This window comes from Mixophyes fleayi, chromosome 4, assembly GCF_038048845.1.
Source record: "Mixophyes fleayi isolate aMixFle1 chromosome 4, aMixFle1.hap1, whole genome shotgun sequence".
Classification (NCBI taxonomy): Eukaryota; Metazoa; Chordata; class Amphibia; order Anura; family Limnodynastidae; genus Mixophyes; species Mixophyes fleayi.
In genome coordinates, this window is record NC_134405.1 from 83,638,105 (window position 1) to 83,664,471 (window position 26,367).

The 26,367-nt window shown below is 40.9% G+C and overlaps 1 protein-coding gene across 2 annotated transcripts in view; it reads right to left on the minus strand.

Annotated features, from left to right (window-relative positions):
• Positions 1-26,367, minus strand: part of CERS3 (ceramide synthase 3) — an 86,465-nt gene that overhangs the window by 48,214 nt on the left and 11,884 nt on the right. Inside the window, exon 3 of one of the 2 annotated variants that reach the window (XM_075207673.1) lies at positions 6,764-6,937. In XM_075207673.1, coding sequence (XP_075063774.1) covers positions 6,764-6,936 — 173 coding nt within the window. In that variant the 5' untranslated portion in view covers position 6,937. Of the gene's footprint in view, positions 1-6,763; positions 7,113-26,367 lie in introns of those variants that run through there. The other variant, XM_075207672.1, reaches the window with a different exon arrangement.

Here is a 26,367-nt window from a genome sequence, read left to right on the forward strand (position 1 = left end):
CTCCTTCACACACTCCCAATCCATGTCCCCACTTCATGGTTCAATGAGCTACATAAGGCAATTAGACATTTTGTGTGGAGGGGCAGGAGACCTCGTTTCAAGCATGACATACTATATAGACGCAAATGTGATGGTGGTCTTCAGCTGACACATTTTTCAACATATTATGATGCTGTTATGCTGAACAGGGTTCTTGACTGGACAAGAGGAGGAGGAGACAGACAATGGGTTTGGATTGAAAATTATGTATTAGACACAGCTATAGATCTTCTCCCATGGCGGTCTTCTCTTCCCACGATTAAACACCTGACTATCTCCCCTACTCTGGCCAGATGGGCAAAGCTGCGCACTACTCCAAACATTTCCACAAAACACTCTCCCTTGACGGCACTTTTTGACATACAAGATTTCCCCCCGGGCCTCACAAGACAGTCCTTCCAACATTGGATCCAAGTGGGGATAACCCGTGTCGGCTAGCTGGTGGGCAGGTCTGGAGTCATACCCTTTGCTGATCTACAGGCAAAATGGGGCTTACCCAATGTGGAAATTTGGAGGCACATTCAATTGAGACACTTTGCAGGTTCTAGGGGAGTCTGCGAGGAGGCAGGTAGGACGTGCACGCAGTTTGAGACCCTATGCACGGCGGCTCAGCGCCCTAGGCATACCCTATCATCTATATACAAGATTTTAATCGTACATCTATTCAAAGCACTACCCAAATTCACCAGGAACTGGGAGCGGGAGTTAAACATGGACATACCTGAGTCAGAATGGGGAGTCATATTTCAGCGCACTCAAGCCAGCTCAATTAGTTTAAAAGTGGTTGAAACTCACTATAAAATATTAACTAGGTGGTACCGGTGCCCAAGCCTCTTGGCAAAGATGTTCCCCGGGGCCTCAGACCTCTGCTGGAGATGTCAGGGAGCTTCGGGCACCCCTTTACATATATGGTGGGAATGCTCGACAATTAGACCTTTTTGGGATGCGGTTATCCTCATCTCCAAATCAATTGTGGGAACTAATTTACCAAAATGCCCGAGATTTTGGTTACTCAATGATAATAATATGCCAGTCTCTCAATACAAAAAGTCCTTGGTAAAATTTCTCAATAGTGCTGCCAAGGCTGTGATACCGGTCCACTGGAAATCACCGCTGGCTCCCACTATAAAAGAATGGTTTACACGAATAGACTTTTATATGGCAATGGATGAGATAATATATTCGGCAGAGGATAAAAATAGAGCTTTCTACGCAATGTGGTTGGAATGGATAGAATTTAAAGGTACAGTGTTGTTTGCTCAGTGGAATGTTTGAAACCCAACTAACCCACACCCCCCCCCCCCCCAGGCCTTCCCTCCCAACCTCCCCTTCTATCTTTCTATCCCCTATACTTTCTTTTATTTCTATTTCTATAACAAAGGTCAAGCAGTTATACGCCACTCTAGGTGAACCTGTAATTGTTGATGTGCAACGAAATGCTTGAAGTAATATATTTATGTGTTATTGTTGCATACATATGTATATGCTGTTTCACTTCAATAAAAAGAGATTATACAAAAAAAAAAAAAAAGTATGTGAATTATTTTGGAACGTCTGCTTTGCTAGCACTACTAGTAATATGAACGACTATACCATGCTGAACACTTGTGCAAAGTAAAATGAGTGTAGTGTGATAGGGGGGGGGGGGGTTATGTATGTAAAATCAGGGAACAAAAATGGGGATATGACAGGATGGACCGCCTATGTCACCCCGTCTATTGGACTGGCTAGGCTTGCCTTGCCACCGTCCCCTTTCTTTCTCCCAAATGCACCCTTTTGCTGCTGCCACCCCTAGGCTCCTTCACTGGCCCCTAGAGCTGCATCCTTCTGGGACACTCTCGCTGCTAGTGTACCCCCTTGTTGGCACTCCTGGTACCCCTGACCTCTTGCCTTCAGATCAGGGTTGCTGTGGATGGTTCATTCTGGCCTATCACACTGGCAAGAGATGCAGGGTACCGGGCAGAGCATTGGTACTAGACACTGGGTCCCAACCTCAGCCGGAAAACTGATTAGATTGGGTCTAATCTGCAGGTCACAGGAATTACAGCAGGTAAGTAGATGTCAAAGAAGGTTCCTTTAAGCAATGTTTATTAGCTCAAGTGTCCTAAAAAGGACAGTTACATACACTAGTCTGAGGTGGTATAATGCTACATGGTCAAATAATGCTCGTTTTTATACAGTTTCGGATACAGCCTGGCAGGGGGTAAACCAGCCCTCTTTTTTCATTTCAATATTAAGATCAGGATGTGAAATGTTCTTTATCTTGGATTTTAAATGCAATTTATACTTAACAAAATTTACACTAATCTGTGATATTCACAATCACATTGTTCAGAGGTTTCCTTTCACTTTAAGAAGGCAGGACAATGAGTAACGACTCCCTGCTGTGCTAAAAGGCTAAAAAGACGTGTTGGTCTCTTCATATGAAAAGACTAAATAAGCATGAGGCTTCCTTTAGAAAAGTTACAAAACCAAATCATGAAATACTTTCTCAGAAGTTACAAATAAAATCTCCTCCAAAATCTGCCTATTGTATCAGATATCAGTACATTTCGAATACAAAAATATAACAGTATCAAAAATCAGTACATTTGCAAGGATATAAATTGACGTCTGCGCCACTAATTGAAATCAATTTCAGCAATAAATTATTTCTACGTGATCCAGTCACAGGGGATTTGGCTATATATTATCTATAAATATTACAGCATACCTTTTCATTTATGATCAACTTCCATTTTATTCAGGGACAGTGAAATCAATTTGCTTTTCCATCATTAAGTGCTATGAGCACTGAGTGTTCCCTGGCATTTTAAAGGGAAAAGCAATAAATGATGCTTTATGTACGTCAGGAGTGTATCTAGAACCTGAAGAGCATTTGAGGATGGCTGCAAAATGCTTGTACATATAGGAGCTTCAACATTAAATATGCTGGTTCTTGCTACACACCCGATGCTTCCTGACTGCCTCTGTCTGAGCAACACAGGGAAGTGACTGACTCACGATGCCCCCAAGAGACCAGGACGTGAGGTCTTTCACTAGCCAGCAATGTGTATGGAAGAGGCAGATAACTTTTATGAAGAATTGGTCAGAGGTGCGTAGTTCTTCCATACAAAAAAGCAAACATCACCACAGTCCTGTATTTGCATAATATATTTGGATAACGTCCCCTTTACAATGCGTTAATCATTTCTGGCCACCATACACATTTTTTTTTTTAGGGATTGACAAAAACAAAACAGCCAAGCCAGTTCAATAAAGTCATTTTACAATCCAGGTGACTAATTTATTGGCTCACGTACGTACGCCTTCCATCATCTGCTTTTTTTCACAATGTTTTATTAACAGCATCAGTTAATTACAAACAAATGACAGATAAATATCCAATAAAGAGAGTAAATAAATACAATCAAACAAATACAGATGAACAATAAATATCAATAGTAGATGTAACATTTGATGCTTGGTTCATATATAAAAATAAAAATTAAAAAAGGTATAAGGAAAAAATGGTGGGGAGAGAAGAAGGGGAAATTCCAGCAATGTACAAAAATACATTGCATTATCTTTCTCCCTGTTTCTCTGTTCTTATAACACAGATTTACTTTTCGCTTTGCAATTGACACAATTGTATCCAGTGATCAGCTTTGTATTAGAGCGCAACAAACATTTACAAGTCTGTCTGGAGACCGGTACAGAATGACGGAAATGAAAAAAATAAATACAATTAAAAGAGCTGAAAGAAGACAGCATAGGATGAAACTAGGAAGAAAGAGAATTTAGTAGAAGTTGCAGAAGTCCACGCACAAGGTAATAAATTAAAGTCATCAGAGGGTAGATGTCTAACTAAATTTGTCTACAGTACAGGCCTAATGTAAGATCTGAAGGATTAAATGGATGTTGCTGGGTTGAAATAAATAAAAACAAAATAAAAAAAACTAAAAAACATATCGACAAAATGGCTCAATTTGGCATACACAACAGCAGTAAATTTGTCTGTTTACAGTACTCTGTGGCAGATTATAAAAGGAGCATATGGGTCAACAGTCCAGAGCACTAAGTAATGCCATGGCTCAGAAGCCATCTGAGGAAATATATCAGTTTTATAGTTATACCATGGTAATAAAAATAATGACAGCAAGGTGATATTGTTATTTTTTATTATGCCATATTATTAAACTGTGCAGAGTTGTATTGTTTTTATTATGGGTTTTTTTTTAGTCATCAAATGAGCAGGAAGCCAGTGGGAGAAAGCGGGAGGGGTCTCAGTCATGTGTTAACATACACACATGTCCCAATCAAAACGGAGGATAGTCCATTAAAGCTGCGCTGCCATCTAGAAATAATATTTTCCTATCATACCCCATCCACCTAGCCAGGCCCCAGTGGGGGTGCTACATGCACTGGTTGTTCTCAGATCTCTCCCATTTCTGAAATACAGAACACGAATACCAATAAATCTCACCTACTTTAAAATGACTCAATCTCTTGATTGCTGCTTGTATTAGGCCACCTTGCCCACAGTCCCCCGTCCCCCCCAATTATCTGCCAGGGCTGTAAGAGAAACAAAGGAGAACCGGGAAAAACACGAAGCAGACCCTGGGTCACCGGCTAAGGGGAGGAGGCAAATTTGGAAAATATTTTCCTATGTGATAGAGCAGCGTTAAACGGCCAAGCAGTGTCCATCAATGTTTCTGCCTTCTAGTGACCTTCTACGCTGAAACATAAAATATTGAGACTTCGGGGCATATTTACTAAACTGCGGGTTTGAAAAAGTGGAGCTTTTTACTAGAATCTGATTGGTTGTTCTAGGTATCATTTATTTAGTACATTCCACAAAATGACAGCTAGAATCTGATTGGTTTCTCTAGGTAACATCTTCACTTTTTCAAATCCACCATTTAGTACCCACCATTTATACCCCTTAGTGACTTAAACTTCAGTTTTGATTAAATATCTGAGATATTTTTCTATTACATGGTTATGTACTGTGATGTACTGTAGTATGTTTGTAGATACGCACACAATGCATTTTTGTCACCGTAGTGCATTTACCCTAGTGTGTGTTTGTGGTAGGGAATTTAGACTGTAAGCTCCAATGAGACAGGGACTGATGTGATGTGAATGATTCCACAGAATAGCAGCTGTATCTCACCCTCTGCAACCATGTAAAGTGCATTGAGCCCGATTGGGAAAAAGGCACAATATAAAAGAATATAAATATACTGAACATATTTACAGTTATCTATGAAATATTTATGTAATGTGTCTCATGTATATATGACGTTATTTCCAAAATAAAAATATGTACAATATACAGTGTATTTTTTATTTACAAATAGTAAATAAAAGTAACATATATTCAAATGTATTTCTGGCCTTTTAGAAATTAATGAAATGGCAGCACCTTTTTTTTTTTCTTCTTACATAGCACAATGGCCATTTAAAAGCTGGTGCCTAAGGGTCCCCACACCTATTGCTATCCAGCACTGCTTGGGGAACTGTACATAGCACACCACATAATGTATGTCCGACATGTAGTTAAAACTTGTGTGAGGGGAGGAGGCCCATGGTGTTAGTACAACCCAGGTTCTCAGATCATCTCAATCCACCAATGACTTTACTTGAAGCCCTAACTCCATGATCTTAATCTCACAAACATCTTGAAAATAAGTAACAGCAAGAAAATATTGAGCACCATCCTAAGTAGCAGACGCCATGTATTCCCAAACTAAGGCAGAAACATTGTACAGAGCCCAACATAATACTATATTTAGAATCCTAAAATCCATCTCATGTTTTATACTGAAAGTGTTTCATTCATGTATCTATCATTTTGCTACAGTATTTTGTGAATTAATGTACGACTTAGATCTGCTTGTCTAGCTGGCCCTGTACAAATATCCTTGCGGCTCAGCCATCATCTAGTTAAAATAATATTATCCTTGAAAGAGACAACACTGTGTGAAAGAAGATAAACATGAGGGCTGTAACTTAAAGCGGACTTGTCATCAGATCCTCTAGTCTTATTGTGAGTGGCTTTACTACATAGTGCATTAATAAACGAAAGGGGAACCCATTCACCCCGCAGAAGGCTGCACTCTTAGGGACAGGCTCCGTCCAGCAGGCCTAGCTGGGAGACTACCGGGCCGGCTACCTCTACACTTGTAGCCCGCTAGATGTAATGCTCTCCCCGGCGCTGTACCCTGCACAGGGCGCTCTATAGAGAAGCACACCTAATTAACCCTTCAACACCCGGCGCTGGAATCCCAGCTGCATTCTATCACCTCGCCCGCAGGCGCTGACATTCGCTGTGTAGTCACGGACTTGTTGCTGCTCTAGGCCCGAGGTGACCGCATACAGAATAAGATGGAACCTTGTCTACAAGGCTCCTTCTTAGAGAAGTCCCAGCTAGGTCACTGCCGGAGAAGTCACTGCCAGCCCCAAACACGGCCCTAACTGCAAGTTACTACCCAGGATACAGCAACGTGTCCACCCAGATGCTGAGGAGTTGTCTGTTCCTTTCATTGCATGAATCAAACCTTTATATAGACTGCCAGGGGATATTCTGATCTACCCATATTAATGTGAGCACTCTGCCACCTCCCTGTAATATTGCATAATAGAATCATTCAATGTTATTCAACAAGTTGCTGAGAGGTTATGGTGGATGTCTGACTTGTGCTCTACGACATAGAAAGAAGAGGGGAGGGTGATCTCTTACCTTTCAAATCCGAATCTAAGCAGCATGAAGACCAGGGCAAGTGGGATGGTGATATAGAGCTGGGATGGGGACACGAAGCCGGTTCCCTCGCTGTTTTCCAAGTCATCCCAGGTGTAATTACACGGCAGCCAGATTCTGTCCCACCAAAACCAGTCACTCAGGGTTTGCAACATCCTAGGAGCAGAGAGGAAGACAGGCAGCAGAGTGTCAGAGGGTGTCAGCTAGCGGGTGTGCGGCTCGCTCTAACCCTCCTTTACTCCACAAAATGCAAATCGACCGCAGCTTCAAACTGCTACGAGAGGAGTCCTGGGACTGGCAACCAGCACAGAAAAGGGAAGTGATTCATTCTGGGATGGATTTTTTTGTCTTTTTTTTTTTTTTTCTCCTCTCTCTCTCTGACTTTTTTTGTACTAATCCAGCTTTATAAAGTGGGGAAAACGAGCCAGTTTCAGACACAGTGATGGCAGTCGTGTGTTTTATTCGTCTGCCACATCATGCTTCTGAGGCTTTAAAGACAAACATTCGTTTGTTTGATTAAAACAGCTTAACGTTATTTGTGCTGTCGACATTTATTACCTAATGGGGCTTAAGTCACCCAGGTACAAAGTTTATTTACTAATAACTTTTTCAGCTTCCTGATACAGATATCAAGTTACTATTTTGGAGACAATCTCTTGTTAGACCGTCTTGTAGTCACTAAAGGGTAACTTGTTATTTAATAAACTACTCCAGGCCTGGCCAACCTGTGGCTCTCCAGGCGGTAAATTTATGAAGCTGCGGGTTTGAAAAAGTGGAGATGTTGTCTATAGCAACCAATCAGATTCTAGTTACCATTTATCTATTATTCTACAAAATGACAGCTAGAATCTGGTTGCTATAGGCAACATCTCCACTTTTTCAAAGTCGCAGCTTGATAAATTTTCCCCCAGGTTTTATGAAACTACAACTCCCAGCATGTCATGCAAGCAATTAGCTGTCTAGCTATTGGCAAAGAAGGCTGGGGCTTGTAGTTTCACAACACCCGGAGAGCCACAGGTTAGACCTGAACTAGTCCTTTAATTGCAACTGTGCCATAAGTGAGACAGCTACTCTATACTGAACTCATCTCTGTCTGCCCACACAAACTCAATCCTGAGCAGTGCTCTATTCTATACACAGGTATTATATCTGCAATATCATCATCAACTTTTTTTGTAATGCGCCACAAAACTCTGCATCATAATGTATTTGTCACTCAGTGTTTATTCATATGCAGGGCCGTAACTAGGGCTGTCCGATAGGGGTGCAGCTCTGAAGGGGGAAGGGGGGGGGGGGGGGGTTGCAGTTCATGAATATTTTAGGTTTGGTTAACATTGAGAGCAGGGGGGAGAGGGGGCATTTTTCTTTCCCGCCCCAAGCACTGAAATTTTAAATTACGTCTCTGTCGATGTGGGTGGGTCTTGGAGAAGCGATTGACCCTTCAATTTGATTACCTGAATCACATTATCAAGCCTTGGCCATGTTCCCTTCCTACCTCCCCTCCATATCTCCCAGAAACACTATAGTAAAAGAAGGCAAGTATGCTTTAAAATGGCTGCTGAGGGCAAGTACGAGGAGCAGGACAAACAGAAGCCAAAACATCTATGATTGTGGCTTCTGATTGGTCCTTTTGCGCACCCCCTCCCCTCCAGAGCATCACACCCAACCTCCCTCACATGTTTTGTCTGGACTTTTAGGCGAATCACAGAGCAGCACCTGGGGTGCTAATTAATGAAGCCCTAGAGAAGGGTGTTTTTTTTTTTTTTTTCAAACTAAAACTACCTGGGAGTGTAGTTTTAAAGTTGCACCAACCCCCCCCCCCCTTTTTTTTTAAAAAAAAAACAACTTATCTAATGAAGTTCTAAAAATGTATTTATATAAGTTAATTTCTAGCATCACCAATGTTCTTAATGTGTATGCCAAACATGTCTCCACCGCACTGTCTGCAGCACCTTTTCCTAACTTTGGGTAGAAATTCTTTGCTTGCTTATCAGACATTTGTTTGGCTGGGGAAAGGAGAGAGGAGAAAGAAGCAGAATAGACTCCAATGACCACTTATGGCTGATGCTGTGTGCATACAAACGTTCAGATCTTTTATATCTGCCCAATTGGGAGAGTCCAATTGACATCTGGTTTTCCAAGAACAACCCCCATTTATCTGAAGGACACTTCCCTTTAACCCTCTAGACTATGGGACTTTTGACAGGTATGGATATTTCCATGCAGTTAGTCTACATCAATTAGCAGACACTCCTCTGCTGTGAACCTAATACTGTGGAAGCGACGACAGAGGAGAGCTAAAGCTTTTGTAGTGCTCACCACTTGGTCATCTGTCCTATACAGCTTTCACATATTACCCCATTCACTCCTACACCCTTATGTCTAACCTCCAACACCACCAATCTGTCCTTCTGGGACTTTCTCTAGATTGCTGATGGATACGGTAGATGTATGGGTTAATGACTACCTTCTGGAGCTGGTATTTGTAGTTTAGTTTTCAATACATTCTAAATATAGAACAGACTACAGCTTCCAGCATTACCTGAACTACTAACGTGAAACTAAGTTTAAAATATAGCAGGATCTAAATGATGCACTATGCTGAAGAGTGGTACTACTGGGTTCTTACAATATTTATACAAGCATTAAAATATAACTTACTTATTATTGTAACAGTTATTTATATAGCGTCCACTTATTGCACAGAGAGTATTTAATCATTCAAATCCCTCCCTGCCCCAGTGGAGCTTACCATCTATATTCCCTACCACATGGACACAAACACACTAGGGTTAATTTTGGAGTGTGGGAGGAAACTGGAAGACTTGGAAGAAACTCACACAACCACAGGAAGAACATACAAACTCTACAAAAATGGGCACCCTCATTGGAATTTAATCCATGAGTGCGAGTCAGGGGAGATCAGTCAAATGTTACATGGGACTCTTAACTAAGGCCTCCATCATTGTGAAATGAAAATTAAGTTACTTATGTGACCAGAAGTTTATCAGACCATACTATTTTACCCCTATACTAAATTGGGTGCCAAATAAAGTAAAACAGTTACAGCAATTTAGTAAAATCTTACGTTAATTTGGATGCATCAAGATTCTGAAACACTAGAAAATAAGTATGAGGTAAATGTTTCTAGTGACAAATGTAGAATTTCCAGAGAAAGTCAGGATATATATTAGCCTGAGAATTAATGTATTTACAGAGTGATTAGCAGTCTGTCATTGTGTGTGTGTACTTTGTGGACCCTGCGTGTGAGTGACTGAGGCTATCATAGTGTTTGGTTGCATGGCTCAAAATGTCATCAATACCCCAATGCGTGAAGTCTGTTTTTCCTGTGTCCATCTATTAGCATAGTCAAATCGAGGGGGTTTTTCTAGTGCCTGGAAACCCCCCTCCAAGCATGGAGCACTGTATAATTGAGGGGGCTGGACTCTACCCCCGCATCACATGGCTCTGCTTGAAAAGGGAGAGCTGCGTGTACCTAACAGTAGTGCACTCAGCATTGCCCATGTATATTATAGGGATATGAAGAGTTGGAGAGCAGCCAAGCACTGTCTAATATTATAGCCACGCCCCCATGCATGCTGGTCACGCCCACTGGTGGTGTGGAAACCCCCCTCTACAAATCCTGCGTTTGCCCCTGATTACATATACACAACTCTCCTTTCCCCCACTTTCGTGTTCTCACACATCTTTGTCTGTCAGTATTAGTTTCATTTAAACCTTCACCAGGATTAATCCATAATACTATAACTCATTTTGACTTTCATAACAAATACAAACTTTACCAAGTTTTAGTCTTACAAGTATGTTTTGTACTAAGAGAAATCCAGGTCTTTTTTCAATCTAGTATCAGCAAAATGTAAAGCAGTTTATAACAGTATAATGCTACCCATGGAATATTACCTCTTTATTAGTAAATTTCATCAATATTCTTGTTTCCCTAAATTAGAAGTGGCCATTTTTGGTGAGCCTGATAGAGCATGGTATTAAGCTTATATAGCAGCTTTGTTGGTTAATGAGTGTTAGAAAAAACAGCATAGGATTGGTTGAGGTAAGACTCCAATTGATCCGCCCCTTGCAGTGTCACAGCGAATGAGAAGTGCTTGTCACGGTGCATAAAACCACTGCATGTAGCAGCCTGTATTCTGCTGCTGAGCTAAAATATTATCTTAACTGTTGAGTAACAGTCACAGTTATTTTCTGTGTAACAATTACCAAATACAGCTTGTATCAGTCAATGATCTACTGTTGCTATATTATAATAACATAAGCGTTCTTTATACTAGTTACATTAGGGATGTTGAAAAAGAATAAAAATACATTGACTTAAACCTTTTCTAAAGTCTAGAATTGATCCAGATGAAGCCAAGACAACCTCATTCCACCCCCTCCCATGGAGAGGCAACAATGAATTTAACTGCCATATACTGTATTTGGCAATTCTATTAATCCCTTGGTTAATCACCTCAATATTTTATAACACAATCATAGCTACAGATTCTTGCAAGACAGACACAGTAATGTTATGTTCAATCTCAGTGGATTTCCTCCTGTCAATTAAACAAACCTTAGTTGTCAATGTTAATTCAGATTTGTGCAATTTGGTCCTGCATCTGTGTGACCAACATGTCCACAGATTTGCCCAAAGGTGGGTGGTGTAAGGGTGAATGCCCACGTTGCTCCAGTCAACTAGCATTGAATAAAGCAGAAAGCATGTCGGACAGGTTTATAAAAAAGAGATCATTGATCCTTATAACATAGGCCTGTTGCAAAGCATTACTGCTGGCATTGCAGCCCGTGTGACCGCTTGACGCTGCCTTATGTATACATTTTATTATATATTAAATGCATGTTGTGTAAACTGTTCTATTTGGAGATACTTTATTTGGTTGCACTCTTTAGATCAAATTTAAGGACCTATTTAACAATATTCACATTTTGCCCCATTAAGTAACATCTGTTATTGCCACTGTGCACAGTAATGACAGGTGATAACAGAGCAATTTACCAGTCATGCCGGAACACCACATCTGATAAGACGCTGTCCCAGTGATGACTATGCCCATTGATACTTCTTTCACTGCTTGCTTATTGTAGCAGTAACTTAAGGAACTTCCAGGTTCTGACCTGGTATCTGTACTGTGCATGTGAGACCTTCGGCCCGTGTATGCACACAATCCAGCCTGTGATGGTGGCAAATAGTCTGCAGTTATATAATGCTGCAGTTACAGCCTATAGGCTACAGTTATATAATGCTGCAGTTACAACCGATAGGCTACAGTTTTATAATGCTGCAGTTATAGCCTATAGGCTGCAGTTCTATAATGCTGCAGTTACAGCCTATAGGCTACAGTTATATAATGCTGCAGTTACAGCCGATAGGCTACAGTTTTATAATGCTGCAGTTATAGCCTATAGACTAGACTGCAGTTATATAATGTTGCAGTTATAGCCTATAGGCTACAGTTATATAATGCTGCAGTTACAGCCTGTAGGCTGCAGTTATATAATGCTGCAGTTATAGCCTATAGGCTACAGTTATATAATGCTGCCGTCATAGCCTATAGGCTGCAGTTATATAATGCTGCAGTTATAGCCTGTAGGCTGCAGTTATATAATGCTGCAGTTATAGCCTGTAGGCTGCAGTTATATAATGCTGCAGTTATAGGCTGTAGGCTGCAGTTTTATAATGCTGCAGTTACAGCCTATAGACTGCAGTTATATAATGCTGCAGTTACAGCCTATTTGCCTAAATCACCCAAAAACATCAGTTTCTGTATGTTTTTAAGTTTGATAAACGGCTCTTTAGTGTGAAGATCAACTATTTCTTATAGTATACCTGTCACACGTTCACAGCGGAGATAGTGATTCTGTCGGCTGACCTCATCTATATTTAGCCTATCAAGTGACAAGTTCTATCGACATTACCTGAGACATGATTCACAGGTTCTACACAATGGATAGTCTGAATATTGTTTCTGTTTACAATATGGCTGCCTCCATAAAGCAAACTATCAGCAACAAATTGAAACCATTCCATGATGCAATATGTTTTGCATGCAGGGTAATTAAAAACACATTTTCTTCTAGTATACAATGCAGGATCAGTGTGACTAAGCCATTGTGTTTGAAGTATAAATGCCTCTGGCTGGGATTAAGGGGCACTGCTTGACTTGGATAAATTGTGTTCTGAATTATTAGGAGTGAGAAACAGTTTTTTTCATGTGTTTTGACTATTTGGAAATGTTTAAAGTCACTATTCATTTTTAACCTATGTTCCACACGCAGCTGATATCTGGCACCTGTTGCTGACAAGTAATGAATACTCATCCTGACAGGTCTGGTTTATGGAAAGCTGCATTGACACTCGCCTCCACCCACTCCTCAGGGCATGCTACCAGAGCAGGCCCACATGTGATGATTTCCTCCATGATGGCCAGGCAGAAATTGCAAGAAAAGTAGTAAATAATCGTACACAGATCTGCATCATTAGGTTATGTGTTGTGCTCATTTTCTAGGACAATGAGTCAGCAATGTAGACTAAAATATTTAACTTGCTAAATAGCTTCTTAGCAATGACCTAACCTTTATAAAAGCAAAATATTTTTATATATATAAATATGAAAATAGCTACTTTGAAAAGTGTCCATTACCTTCAGCTTTACAGTCTATGAAGCCTATGAGGCTAATTCAACAAGCAATGTAAATGCTGATTTTGTGTGTATAATAGGCAAATATGATCTGTGCATGCCCAGAAATGGATCATATGCAACTAAATGCAGCAACGTTCAATTCATCTGCGTACGCAAAATACACTTACTACTGCTTACGATTTTTGGGAGGGGACCAGGCGAGGAAGGGGCATTCCCCATAGTCATTGTACAGTAAGGAAGGGCCAAACTGGAGCTCACGCAGCCATATTCAGTTCAAGATTTGGGCATCTCAAAGTTACTTGTTTTTCTGCTGTATCTGTTGCTCCAGCTCAGGGGTGGATTGGCCATAGAGACTACCGGGAATTTTCCCGGTAGGCTGGCGGCCACAGGAGGCGGCCTGATGTCTGTTTGGGGGAGTTTAAAGAAAGAAAAAAAAATAAAAAATTCCAAGCCCCGCCCCCCTCGGATCGGGTGCGGGCGGGGGGGATGTGTCAGTGTGGTGCTGGGTCGCTTGTGCTTCCTCTGTGGCCGCGGATCTATAGATCCGTCCCTCCCTCCCTCTTCCAATCCCCGTAATGCTAGCTGTCACATGGGACATGAACCATGTAACAGGTGCGTCCCATGTGAGAAGACAGAATTTTCCTGCAGCTCCTGTAAGGTAAGTGTGAGGGAAGAGGGGGGGCTGCTGCTACTGAGAGAGAAGGGGGTCCCTGCTGTACTGTGTGTGTGTGTGTGTGTGTGTGTGTGTGTGTGTGTGAGAGAAGGGGGTCTTGCTGTACTGTGTGTGTGAGAGAGAAGGGGGTCCCTGCTGTACTGTGTGTGTGTGTGTGTGAGAGAGAGAGAAGGGGGGGCACTGCTGTACTGTGTGTGTGAGAGAGAAGGGGGTCCCTGCTGTACTGTGTGTGTGTGTGTAAGAGAGAGAGAAGGGGGGGCACTGCTGTACTGTGTGTGTGTGTGTGTGTGTGTGTGTGTGTGTGTAGGGGGGGCCCTGCTGTACTGTGTGTGTGTGAGAGAAGGGGGGGCCCTGCTATATTGCAGCTCAAAATACCGCCCACTTTTGTGTTGGCCACACCTACCATTGTTTTGGTCCCACCCACATGAGGCCACTTCAATAATTTTTTCCAGGGCCACTTTAATTTCCCAATCTGCCCCTGCTCCAGCTACAGGGCTAGTCTAAGTGCTGATTAGTAGTGATGACAGTGGTGTAAGCATGCATGCCTCAATGTGTCTGCAATCAGAGTAACTGTAAATATGTATTTTATGTTCAGTAGACATTAAGATCATCCTAATAAGTGTATTTCTTGGGAAAAAAAAATATAAAAAAAAAAACTTTAACTGTTTTATCATTATTGCCTACATTATTAACAGGTAGCATTCATTTAAAAAAAAAAATCTGGGCATTCTTTTGCAAATTTATATTCCACACAGGTATTGCAAGTATCCTTCAGTGTCTTGTGTAGTAGAGCAGAGCGGACCTACTCCCAAATTAATTAATGTACATATCTTCAGATTATGCCTATGCATAATTGTGTGTGTGTGGTGGTGGGGGGGGAATATATGTTTAATAATTTGGTCGGCTTGTTACATTGGGGGCTCTATTATATATGCTGAACATATGGTTGGGTTGAAGAAATAGTAAGATGGCATTCAAGGGGTTAAAACAGCAGCTGATTCCAGTAAATTTGTTCTGAACTCCTCAATTTTGGTAAATAATAAACAGATTTGGAGCCAATGTGATGGATGTTATGAATTACATACTGTGAAATCTACATAGCTATATTTTTTATAATATAAACTATTGTAACAATTAACTAATTTTAACAAAGTATTTTTTAAAATAATTTTTGGTATTTTTATTTATATGTAATTGGGGGCGGCATTTGTTTGCGAATCAACTGGATATTTATATATGCTGCAGGATTGTAACACTATTATATATTTGACAACTGATCGAACATATTTGGATCAATTTATCATTGGTGATGAGAGGGGGTCAGGGAGAATCATCTTGTATCGCTGCTGCTGGTAATTACTATAACGTTAACCCCTTGATAAGTTCAGCTGTTTTCTCCAAATTCTGGCTCATCGCAGCTTAATAAATAGATCCGATTATTTGCTGGATAATTTTGTCAGTATTAAAAGATACACAGTTGCATTGTACAGGATGCTGGAGAGCATATTAGAGAGGGAGATCATCTAAGAGGCTGCAGCTGGGTCTTTAGCTGAGTCACCTTCAGACTTATTTGGAAAGGGGGTTTCTAACTTAAAGTGACTTACATTTTATTTTACTTACCGTATATACTCGAGTATAAGCCGAGCACCACAGAAAACGGGAAACTTATTGACTCGAGTATAAGCCGAGGGGGGGGGGGGGCTTTTTCAGCTGAAAAACTCGGCTTATACACGAGTATATACGGTACCTTCCTACAAACATTTACTAATAATTCATTTCTGGCTAGCTTCATTCTGTAATTTTTTTTTACCATGTTTTTAATTATAGGGCAGAGTTATCTGGAGTAAGCACAAAACTGTATCCAACACATTGAGTACAGCAACCCTGTGTCCTAACCCAAGGCAGTACAAACAAATGACTCTGCTTTATGAAAACAATGCATGTCTACAAACACAGAACAAAGTGGAAATATAATGCACTCTATAGGCATATAAAATCAATAAACATCTGAATGTGGAAATCGCCTTTTAAGTCTATTGAAGGACATTGCAGGAGCCGATGATAGTACTCTCAGTACACTTCTAAGGATATACACACTCTGTACCCTACTGACACTCTTACCATGGATGGATGCTCCAGATATCTCTTGAAGGTCATATTTATCATCATCATTTATTTATATAGCACCACTGATTCTGCTGTGCTGTACATAGAACTCACTCACATCAGTCCCTGCCCCATTGGAGCTTACAGTCTAAATTCTCGAACATATACAGAGAGAGAGAGAGAGAGATGGGTCAATTTTTGATAGCCACCAATTAACCTACTAGTATATTTTTAGATTGTGGGAGGAAACCGGAGCACCCGGAGGAAACACATGCAAACACGGGGAGAACATACAAACTCCTCACAGATAAGGTCATGGTTGGGAATTGAACTCATGACCCCAGTGCTGTAAGGCAGAGGTGCTAACCACTGAGCCATCGTATCTCTCCCCCCTTTACCCTTCACAACTTCATTACTAAACTTCGAAGTCATCTAGCCCAAGTTCTTCACAAAGATTTATATCCTATGCCTCTAGCCTACATGGGCATCAGTCTTTTGTATAATCCAGCAAAGGCTGAACCACTTTGCTCTTCAACTGATTGTACACTAATATAAACCACCTAATCTTCCATTTCCTTGACGTGACCTCTCAGCCTTTTGTTAGCAATCTGTCCATGGAAACACGTATACAGCACTCTGCTTAGGGTGATTTGCTGAGCAAGAGTTTTGCAGTTATTTTGAAACTAGTTGTCAGATCCATGTATCATGGTGTATTTTGTCATCAATGAGTACTTTCAAAAAGAGTGACAGATTGGGTGAGGTCAGTAAGTGAGCAGTCCAGATGAAGCTCCTAGCTTCCACAAAGCTACAGTAATAAATAAATTGTTTGACATTATCTCTTAAAAAAAAAAAAAAAAAAAGTCAAAATTGGGCAGTTACATAGGAAGACAATTGCTTGTTAATGTTTGTTCCTCTGATCCACTTAAACAAGATCTTCATCTCTGATTAGTTTCAGACAAATGAAAAACAAAAAAAACATCTCTGTGTTGGTGCCCCATTCCCAGGACTCCAGCCATTACCAAGATCCAACCATTGAACATTGTAAATTCTCCAGACAAAGTTGATGTGACTGTGCCCAAATGAGACATGGGACAGACCAGTCCAATATACTGCTGCCATTCTGCTGACATTATATCATACCTCTCACCGTTTTATTTTGGGAAATCTGAGAATCGGCGTGCGCACATGAAGGGGGAGAGGTCATGCATCAAAGGGTGTGGTCATGCCCTTGGTGGAATCATCATCTATTTATATGCCCAGTACTTCCGATGCATTGGGCCACCCCCTTTTCATCCCCCAAGAACACCCTTTAAATTCTGTGTGCACCAGTGGCAGATGCAAGTGGCAAGCTTCACCGCTGTTCTGCTGTGCAGAGCAGAAATGACCAGGACATACCTTACAAACCTCCAGATCGATTGGGACAAACCTGACCCGATTGGGATGGTGGGAAAAAGCCCTTACATTGATACTGTCCTGCCTAAATTGGGATATGTGGAAGGTATGATAGATAGCTAATTAATTTAATTAGAAAGATTAATATTGTGCTGGTGATAATCTTGTTTTCTTGTTACCAAGTTACACTGGCTGCTTGGACTAAAGTTGTGAGAAAATCAAAATTTGGATTGTTACCCCAATTTGCTAAAAATTTGTATTTGGCAGGGGCTGAGGCAGAGGCTGGAGAGGCAGCTATCTCTCCTAAATGTAGTGGAGGTAAGGACATTATTGTACTGTACACACCTTGCACATAATACACTGCATTGGACATAGACTACTGTGTTACAATGGCAACTTGAGAAAAGGGCACTGTACATTACACTGGCCACAGGGAATGAACATTGTAATTTACACTGGTCACCAGGCTCTGGGCTATAAATATGACACTGGCCACCAGGGGACAGAGTCACAATATGGCACTGGCCACTAGAGGAATGAAGTCACAATATAGCACTGGCCACCAGAGGAATGAGGTCACAATATGGCACTGGCCAACAGAGGAATGAGGTCACAATATGGCACTGGCCACCAGAGGAATGAGGTCACAATATGGCACTGGCCACCAGAGGAGTGAGGTCACAATATGACACTAGCCACAACAATCTGTATTGTATTCTCATTATAGAAATGAGCTATGCGCAAGGTCACTGTTTTAGTATTGTGACTTTGTGACATTGTACTCCCTAGTCATCACCAAATTAAACTGGCCACTAGTGATAAAGGTATTATACATCACACTGGCCACCAGGGAATGCTCTCTTTAATACACATTGGTCACCAGACCAGGGGGTTGCAATATGTCACTATCTACCAAGGGTGGGGGTCACAATATAACACTAGCCAGGAGAGGTATTCATAAAGAGACTGGCGTCCAGGGGAGGAGGTTGGAATATGACAATATACACTAAGGAAGAGGGTTGTAATATAACACTGGGCACTAGAGGGGGGGGGGGGGGTTACAATTTGACAATGACCACCAGGGGAGGGGGTCGCAATATGACACTAGCCACCAGTGGAGGGGGCCACAATATGACACAGGCCACCAGGGGGAGGAATCACAAGTTGACACTGGCCACCAGTGGAGGGGGTCACAATATGACACTAGCCACCAGGGAAAGGGGTTGTAATATGACACTGGCCACCAGTGGAGGGGGTCACAATATGACACTAGCCACCAGGGAAAGAGGTAACAATATGACACTGGCCACCTGGGAAAAGGGTAACAATATGACACAGGCCACCAGTGGAGGGGGTCGCAATATGACACTGAGCACCAGGAGAAGGGGTAACAATATGACACTGACCACCAGTGGAGGGGGTAGCAATATGAAACTTTCTACCAGTGGAGGGGGTTGCAATATGACACTAGCCACCACAGTCTGTTTTGTATACTGTTCACAGGAAAGGACCTTGCACAAGGTTACTGTGCTATTATAGTGATTTCTCGTCTACTCCGTGGGATCACTGCCAAATGTAGTATGTAGCAGCACCATTAAGTGTAATATAAATAGTAATAGTTAATGTTCCTCACTCTTGGAGGGGGGACACAATTTGCATTGGTGATAAGCATAACTTTCCCACAATTGGTATCGGGCAGAATATCAAATAAAAACCTGTATTTGTTGCATCCATAGTATTTTTTCCCAGGTATGCGTAATGGTTACTATGTAGCTGACAAGGGGAATTATAAGGTGTATCCAAAAATAAATTTGGGGTTTTATCAAACTAGCAACTAGGGAGTATATTTACTAAACTGCGGATTTCAAAAAGTGGAGATGTTGCCTATAGCAACCAATCAGATTGTAGCTGTCATTAAATAATAAATGACAGCTAGAATCTGGTTGCTATACACAACATCTCCACTTTTTCAAACCCGCAGTTTAGTAAATATACCCCTAGGTGTGTGTTATATATTGATTCTTAAATACATACTTTGCCAGCATTAGCACAACTTGCAACAAAGCGCCACAATGTCAATTAGAGTTTAACTGATATCTGTGAGCTGCAGGAAAAGATATTTTGGTGCAACAACAGTTTAAACAGACATGCTATAATGTATAATAGTACATCTAGATATCAGAAAAGAAATGTTTTGCATATTAAGTGTAATCTTCCATCTTACATTGCTTTATTTAGTACCTCTTGCAATTGGCTGTCCAGCATTGGCAATAAAAGAGGGCGGGGGAGCCCTAAGGCTCAATAATAATTGCGAAAGTTTTTTTTCTTGAGAAACTGATGATGAGCGCACAGAGATTTCAGATAACAGGAAACTATGCCCTCCTATAAAGTAGCTTATTTAATTTGTTAAAGAGTAATTGATATTAATATATGTTAAACAAAGTGTAAAAAAAAAAAAAGAAAAGACCAGAAATATGTGTTATGTATTATGCTTAAGTAAACCTGCCCAGCAGGCTGTGTCTCCCATGACCTTACTGAGAGGTGACACATATTGTGCAGTGAAGAGAGGTGGTGTGTACTGTACACAGTCTTCACACACCACTTACATGGCTGCGGGGTGTTAATCATTTTCCACCACTCAGTTTATCACTCTACAGATATACAACTATTATAAAAATGACAAACATGCAGACAATTACAATATGAAACAAAAAATAGTTTTTTTCTGTACAGACCCCTGAAAGTTTTTGGCTGTACTTCAGAAAGAAGGGCCCAAAGTATATTTCTAAAATAAAAAGTTTTAGACATAGCCTTTTTGGAGACCTCCCCTCCTCACTAAAGCTTCACTACCTGGTAAAAGGTGTAATGAAGAGATCGTGGCTTGTGATAGCTCCTCCCACTCACACACCAACTCCATTGCCATTTTAAGGCAAACTACATCTGTATGTTAGAACCGTCAGAACCTGATATGTCGGCACAGAGCAGCCGCTAAGTTAGGAAGGTGGGCTGCACTGCCACCTTTTACTAGATGGCAGTGCATTTTACATATAACATACTATATATATAACATACTATATAACGTACTCATGTGTCCAAATAATCATTATTGGTCCATGATACTTCCATTCCAACATAACAAGATCTCCTGAACCATATACATTATACACATATGGTTAAGTTCTTCTGACAGGTGTTATATTTATGAACACATTTACTCCTATCATAATGTAATCTAGGGGGTATGTGGTACTTCTGCCTCACAGCGCTGGGTCATGAGTTCAATTCCGGAACAGGGCCTTATCTGTGTGGAGTTTGTATGTTCTCCCCGTGTTTGCGTGGATTTCCCCCGGGTACTCCGGTTTCCTTCCACACTCCAAAAGCATACTAGTAGGTTAATTGGCTGCCGGCAAAATTAACCCTAGTCTGTGTGTGTCACTCTGTGTGTGTGTGTTAGGGAATTTGGACTGTAAACGTCAATGAGCAAGGACTGAATGGAATGACAAATACTCTCTCTACAGTGCAGCGTAATTGGTGGCGGTGATGATGATGGTGATGATATTTACCGAGTGGCGGTTCCGACAACCCGGCAGTTCTCAGGGGTTTGCTGTCGTTTTTTTAAAATGTTTTTTTTTATTAAAGACAGAATCCAGTTTTACACCCCTTGACTGAGAACTGTCCTTTGTTTTCCACATTCAACCCGTATACGACTATTACATGCATCTGGGAAATATCTCTAGGATGTGCATATATCTCATACAAGACACTGCAAAATCTAATCAATGCAATCATAATCTCCCACATTGCCATTAGTTTCTTACTGTCTTCCCCTAACCAAACTTTCACCTGTATTTTACAGAATACAATATAAAATACTTCAACCAATATACAAGGCTTGGACAGGAATACAATAAATGCTGGTGGTCAAAGCCAAACTAGAAGCACAATTTTGTCCATATACAACAATGCGCTTCCTTCATACTAAGTGGCAGCCTTCTTTCCAGAACGTGTGGTAAAGCCGAACGAGCAGCAAATCTGAGAAACAAAAAAAAGAAAAAAACACAGGGGTGCCTAATAGTGCAGTATTTTCATGAAATAAATTCCAAAACCATATAGGTGTAGATCAAAAGCATACCAGGGGGTAAATGTATCAAGCTGAGAGATTTCTGGCAGGTTTGAAAAGTGGAGATGTTGCCTATAGCAACCAATCAGATTCTAGCTATCATTTTGTAGAATGTACTAAATAAATGATAGCTAGAATCTGATTGGTTTTTCAAACATGCCAGAAAACTCTCAGCTTGATACCTTTACCCCCAGAACTCATTTTCAAAAAGGGCTCATCAAGAAGAGCACTGGGTCATACAGCTGGGACTGTTTATATTTTTTCCAACAGGTATACTCAGAAAAGATAAGGAGAAATACCAGAAATAGTGAAGTACTGTCAGACGAATTAGTGAGATTATACTGAGACTATCCACCAATATATGTGCGTAACAAAAATAAATTATAAAGCGCTTATCTGTATAACATCTGGTTGATGCACCATTACTATATCCATTCCACTCCATGGACAGGTTTAAGAAAAAAAAATAGGAAATTCCATATAGTGTAGTCATTTTTCAAAAAACAACTTTATTGAACAAAAATATAAAAATGCACAATCACAATATGCAATATAAACAAAAGCTTATCTGTAATCCGAGTAATCACATCCAGTTGTACATTTCCATGAATTAGGGACCAGAAACTTGCTGTGCTAGTAGTAATACAGATGTATAATATACAAGGCCATTATAACAAAACTACACCAACCTGTATCTCTACCCTTGTCTCAAAATATTCCCCAACTGGACCCCTCCACTCTGCCCAAGATCTGCACCTCTCAACCCATACTTGCCTACTTTCGGCAGTCCGGGAGAGGGGCGCAGCCAAACGCGTCATTTTGGCCCCGCCCCCACGACGTAAATGCTGTTTTTTTTGTGGGGGCGGGGCCAAAATGATGCCATTCACTACAAATCGCATCATTTAGGCTTGGCAGTTGCGGGATTCGGGAGACTTGCCTGCTCTCCCGGGAGTCCGTGAGACCGACCCGAATTTCGGGAGTCTCCTGGACATTCCGGGAGAGTTGGCAAGTATGTCTCAACCTCACTCATTACTTGCTCTCATTCCCGATTACAGGACTTCGTTTTTGGATGTACACTCTCTGAGTAATTCTCTCCTTTGTGCGACAAGACTTTCCCCAGCATCCACACCCTCAAGCAGTCTCTAAAAATCCACCACTTTATACGAGCTTATCAAATGTGCAAAGTACTCTCTTAACCTCCCTAGGGTAATCTTCCTGTTCTACCCCTCCTAAGGCTTTCATGATTCACCCAAAAATGTTTACTAAAATAAAAACAAAATATTAGAGTGCTGTCTAAGTTAGTAATAGACCATATCCATATTGCTACCTAAAAACTTGAAACATTTATTTCTTATGGGTCATCACACATTTTTTAAAGTACATTCAAAACAATTTAATATAGGACTATATTAAAAAACAAGATTCAGAAGCACTGTTATTTCACCACACCAAGCAGCTTATCAGATTTTAATATATAACAGCTACCAAAAGCCTCAAATGCTGGCCAGCTTTTCTAGGATTTTTCTATAAAGTCCTTTTTATATTTTTACTTTGCAATTTAAAGGTATAGTCTCCGGACTTAGTGAATGTCTTCCTCTCTCACCTCTGCACTAAAAATCCCAATTAACCCCAAAATTCAGTTTAAGCTACTCATCCGCCTCTTTAAAGCCCTCACCATCTCCTTCCCCTTTATACATGTCAGAAATACACTCCCTCTAGCACTTCCATCTGTCTCTCACCTGCGTCTCTCCTCCTCTCTGATAACCAACTCTCATTCCTGTCTCCAAGACCACCTGTGCTGCTCCCCACGTAGGGATTTCTTTACACTGCCTGACCCAACCAGGGGCCGATCTAGAAAATAGTTTTACTTGGGGCGTTTTAGGGGGGAAGGGGGACGATTTAGGCCCCGTCCCCTTTTGACACCTAAGGCTGCCTACGGCTGCACACTATGTGCAAGTTCGTTCGGCAGAGACAGGCAGGGAGAGTGTGCCGCCCGGCTGCTCCAATTGTGTTTTAAGCACAATCAGAGCAGTCGGGCAGCACACTGTCCCTGCCTGTCTCTGCCGAACGGACCTGCACATAGTGTGCAGCCGTAGGCAGCAAGTCCCTGCTAGAGGGAGTGATTGGGGCGATTGCCCCCCCCCACGGATCCACAACTGGACCCAACCTTGTTTCAGTCACTTTCTCAAACTGCACCTCTTCAGTAAAGGCTATCCTACCCTCACCTGATACTACTCCCTCTGCACGTTCTACCAGCTACTGCCTCACACTACTGTAAATTTCATGTTTGATGCTGCAGACCTATCGTGGCACCTTCTAAATAAATAAATAAATAAATAAATAATATTAATAATAATCCCATTGAAGAACAGTGCATCCAGTCTATTTTAGGGTTTGTCAAACAGAGTGATTTTTGATCTGTGTTCTATGCAGCTCTATTTTTACAGCTGGAGAAACCTCTTACATGGAGGAGCTCTTAGCCACCTTTTGCCAACCCTGGCTGATAACAGAGAACAATAGTTTGCATAAAAGTGCACAACAGCCTGTGAACATTTATATATTTGTGAATATTATTCACAGGGCCTGATTATTCAATAGTCTGACTAGGCTGCAGCCTAGGGTGCATGGCTTTTGGGGGTGGGGAGTGCACAATTTGTGATACTACAAAATTGACAGTCTATCAAGACTAGATGGACCAGTTGTTCTTTATTTGCAGTCAATATTTCTATAACCTATATATTACACTATATACTCCGATCAGCCACAACATTAAAACCACATGCCTAATATTGTATAGGTCATCCGTGTGTCAATAAAACAGCTTGGACCCGCCGAGGCGTGGACTCCCAATATTTGTACAAAAAAAGAAAAAAATAACTTCTTTCTAATGGATGCACTGTCTAGTAGTTTAAAATCTATTTATTTGAATTTTCTAAAACATTATTAAAATAATTGTTACCAGAAATAATCAGTAAAATTATACAGCGAAATATAAAAACATTCTAAACAGAAAGACAATCAACAATTTTTTTTTAGACTAAAGTGAAATACCAATAAAGTGATTAAAATGTACTGTGGTTGATACTTAGTGGATTAAACTATGTCTACCATATAACAGAATTGTTAGTAACAGTCTAATATCCTTTTATACCATAATAGGATTCTAATGCAATTGGTCAGTGATCTTTATGAACTCTAGCTTGAAAGTGTAATGTCCTGGAGTAAGTTACACACATTTCTTATGACCTTTGCTATGGAATACAGCTACAGAAGCAGAGAGATGAACACTTTTTAAATGGTGAATTGTAGCTGAAATGCTGTCATTTACATAACATAGTTGCAGCTGTAATGTCTCGTTCAGTTAAACCGTTATGTTTTCCACACTATCACAAGTCTAATTGGTATAGAGCCGTTAGTTAGGTTCGGTTAATCATTCATTCATTCATTCCTACAGCATCTCCAATATCAAGCAGGATAAACTAGGGTACGGAAAATTGCCTAGATCTAACTGTCCCTATAGTAATACAATAATAGAATGCTGTCCCTTGTAATACATAACAGTTCACTAAAAGTGCATTGCTGACTTGCTTGATACACATCTATCAGATATTCACTCAACTACCGTCATGTCACCATGTGTTTTGCTGTGAGCTTTCTCTGCGGTCAAGCTTTCATTGTTCGCCCCATCCTTTTTTAACTGAGACATAGGGCTAGATTTACTAAGCTGCGGGTTTGAAAAAGTGGGGATGTTGCCTATAGCAACCAATCAGATTCTAGCTGTTATTTATTCAGTACCTTCTACAAAATGAGAGCTAGAATCTGATTGGTTGCTATAGGTAACATCCTCACTTTTTCAAACCCGCAGCTTAGTAAATCTAGCCCATGGACTCCACAAGACTTCTGAAGGTGTCCTGTGGTATCTGGCACCAAGTCGTTAGCAGCAGATCCTTTGAGTCCTGTAAGTTTGCGAGGTGGGGCTATGATGGCTCGGGCTTGTTTTTCTAGCACATCCCACAGATGATTGATAGGATTGAGATCTTGGTAATTTGGAGGCCAAGTCAACACCTTGAACTTCTTGTCATGTTCCTCAAACCATTCCTGAACAATTTTTGCAGTGCTCAGGGAGGACAGAAACCTCCCGTGGAGCAGAAGGGCACATTATCCTGCTGAAAGAGGCCACTGCCATCAGGGAATACCGTTACCATGAAGGGGTGTACTTGTCTGCAACAGTGTTTAGGTAGGTGGTACGTGTCAAAGTAACATCCGCATGAATGCCAGGACCCAAGAACTTCAATAACTGACTGTTCACTTGTTGCCTAATATATCCCATCCCTTGACAGGTGCCATTGTAACAAGATAATCAATGTTATTCATTTCACTTGTCAGTGCTTTTAATGTTGTGGTTGATTGGTGTATATCTATGTTCAGGTTTGGACAAAATAATGTATAATTCTGAAGCCAACAGAATCCTTTTCCCTTGCTTAACGCATAATTGCTGAGCAGTATTTTTACACAATAATGCTAAAAAACAAACAAAGAAAACTCTATGTGGATTGCCCTCTGCCAAAAGAGTTACAATGTTTGAAAAGTAACAAGTTATTACTTATGCTGTACCCAATAATAC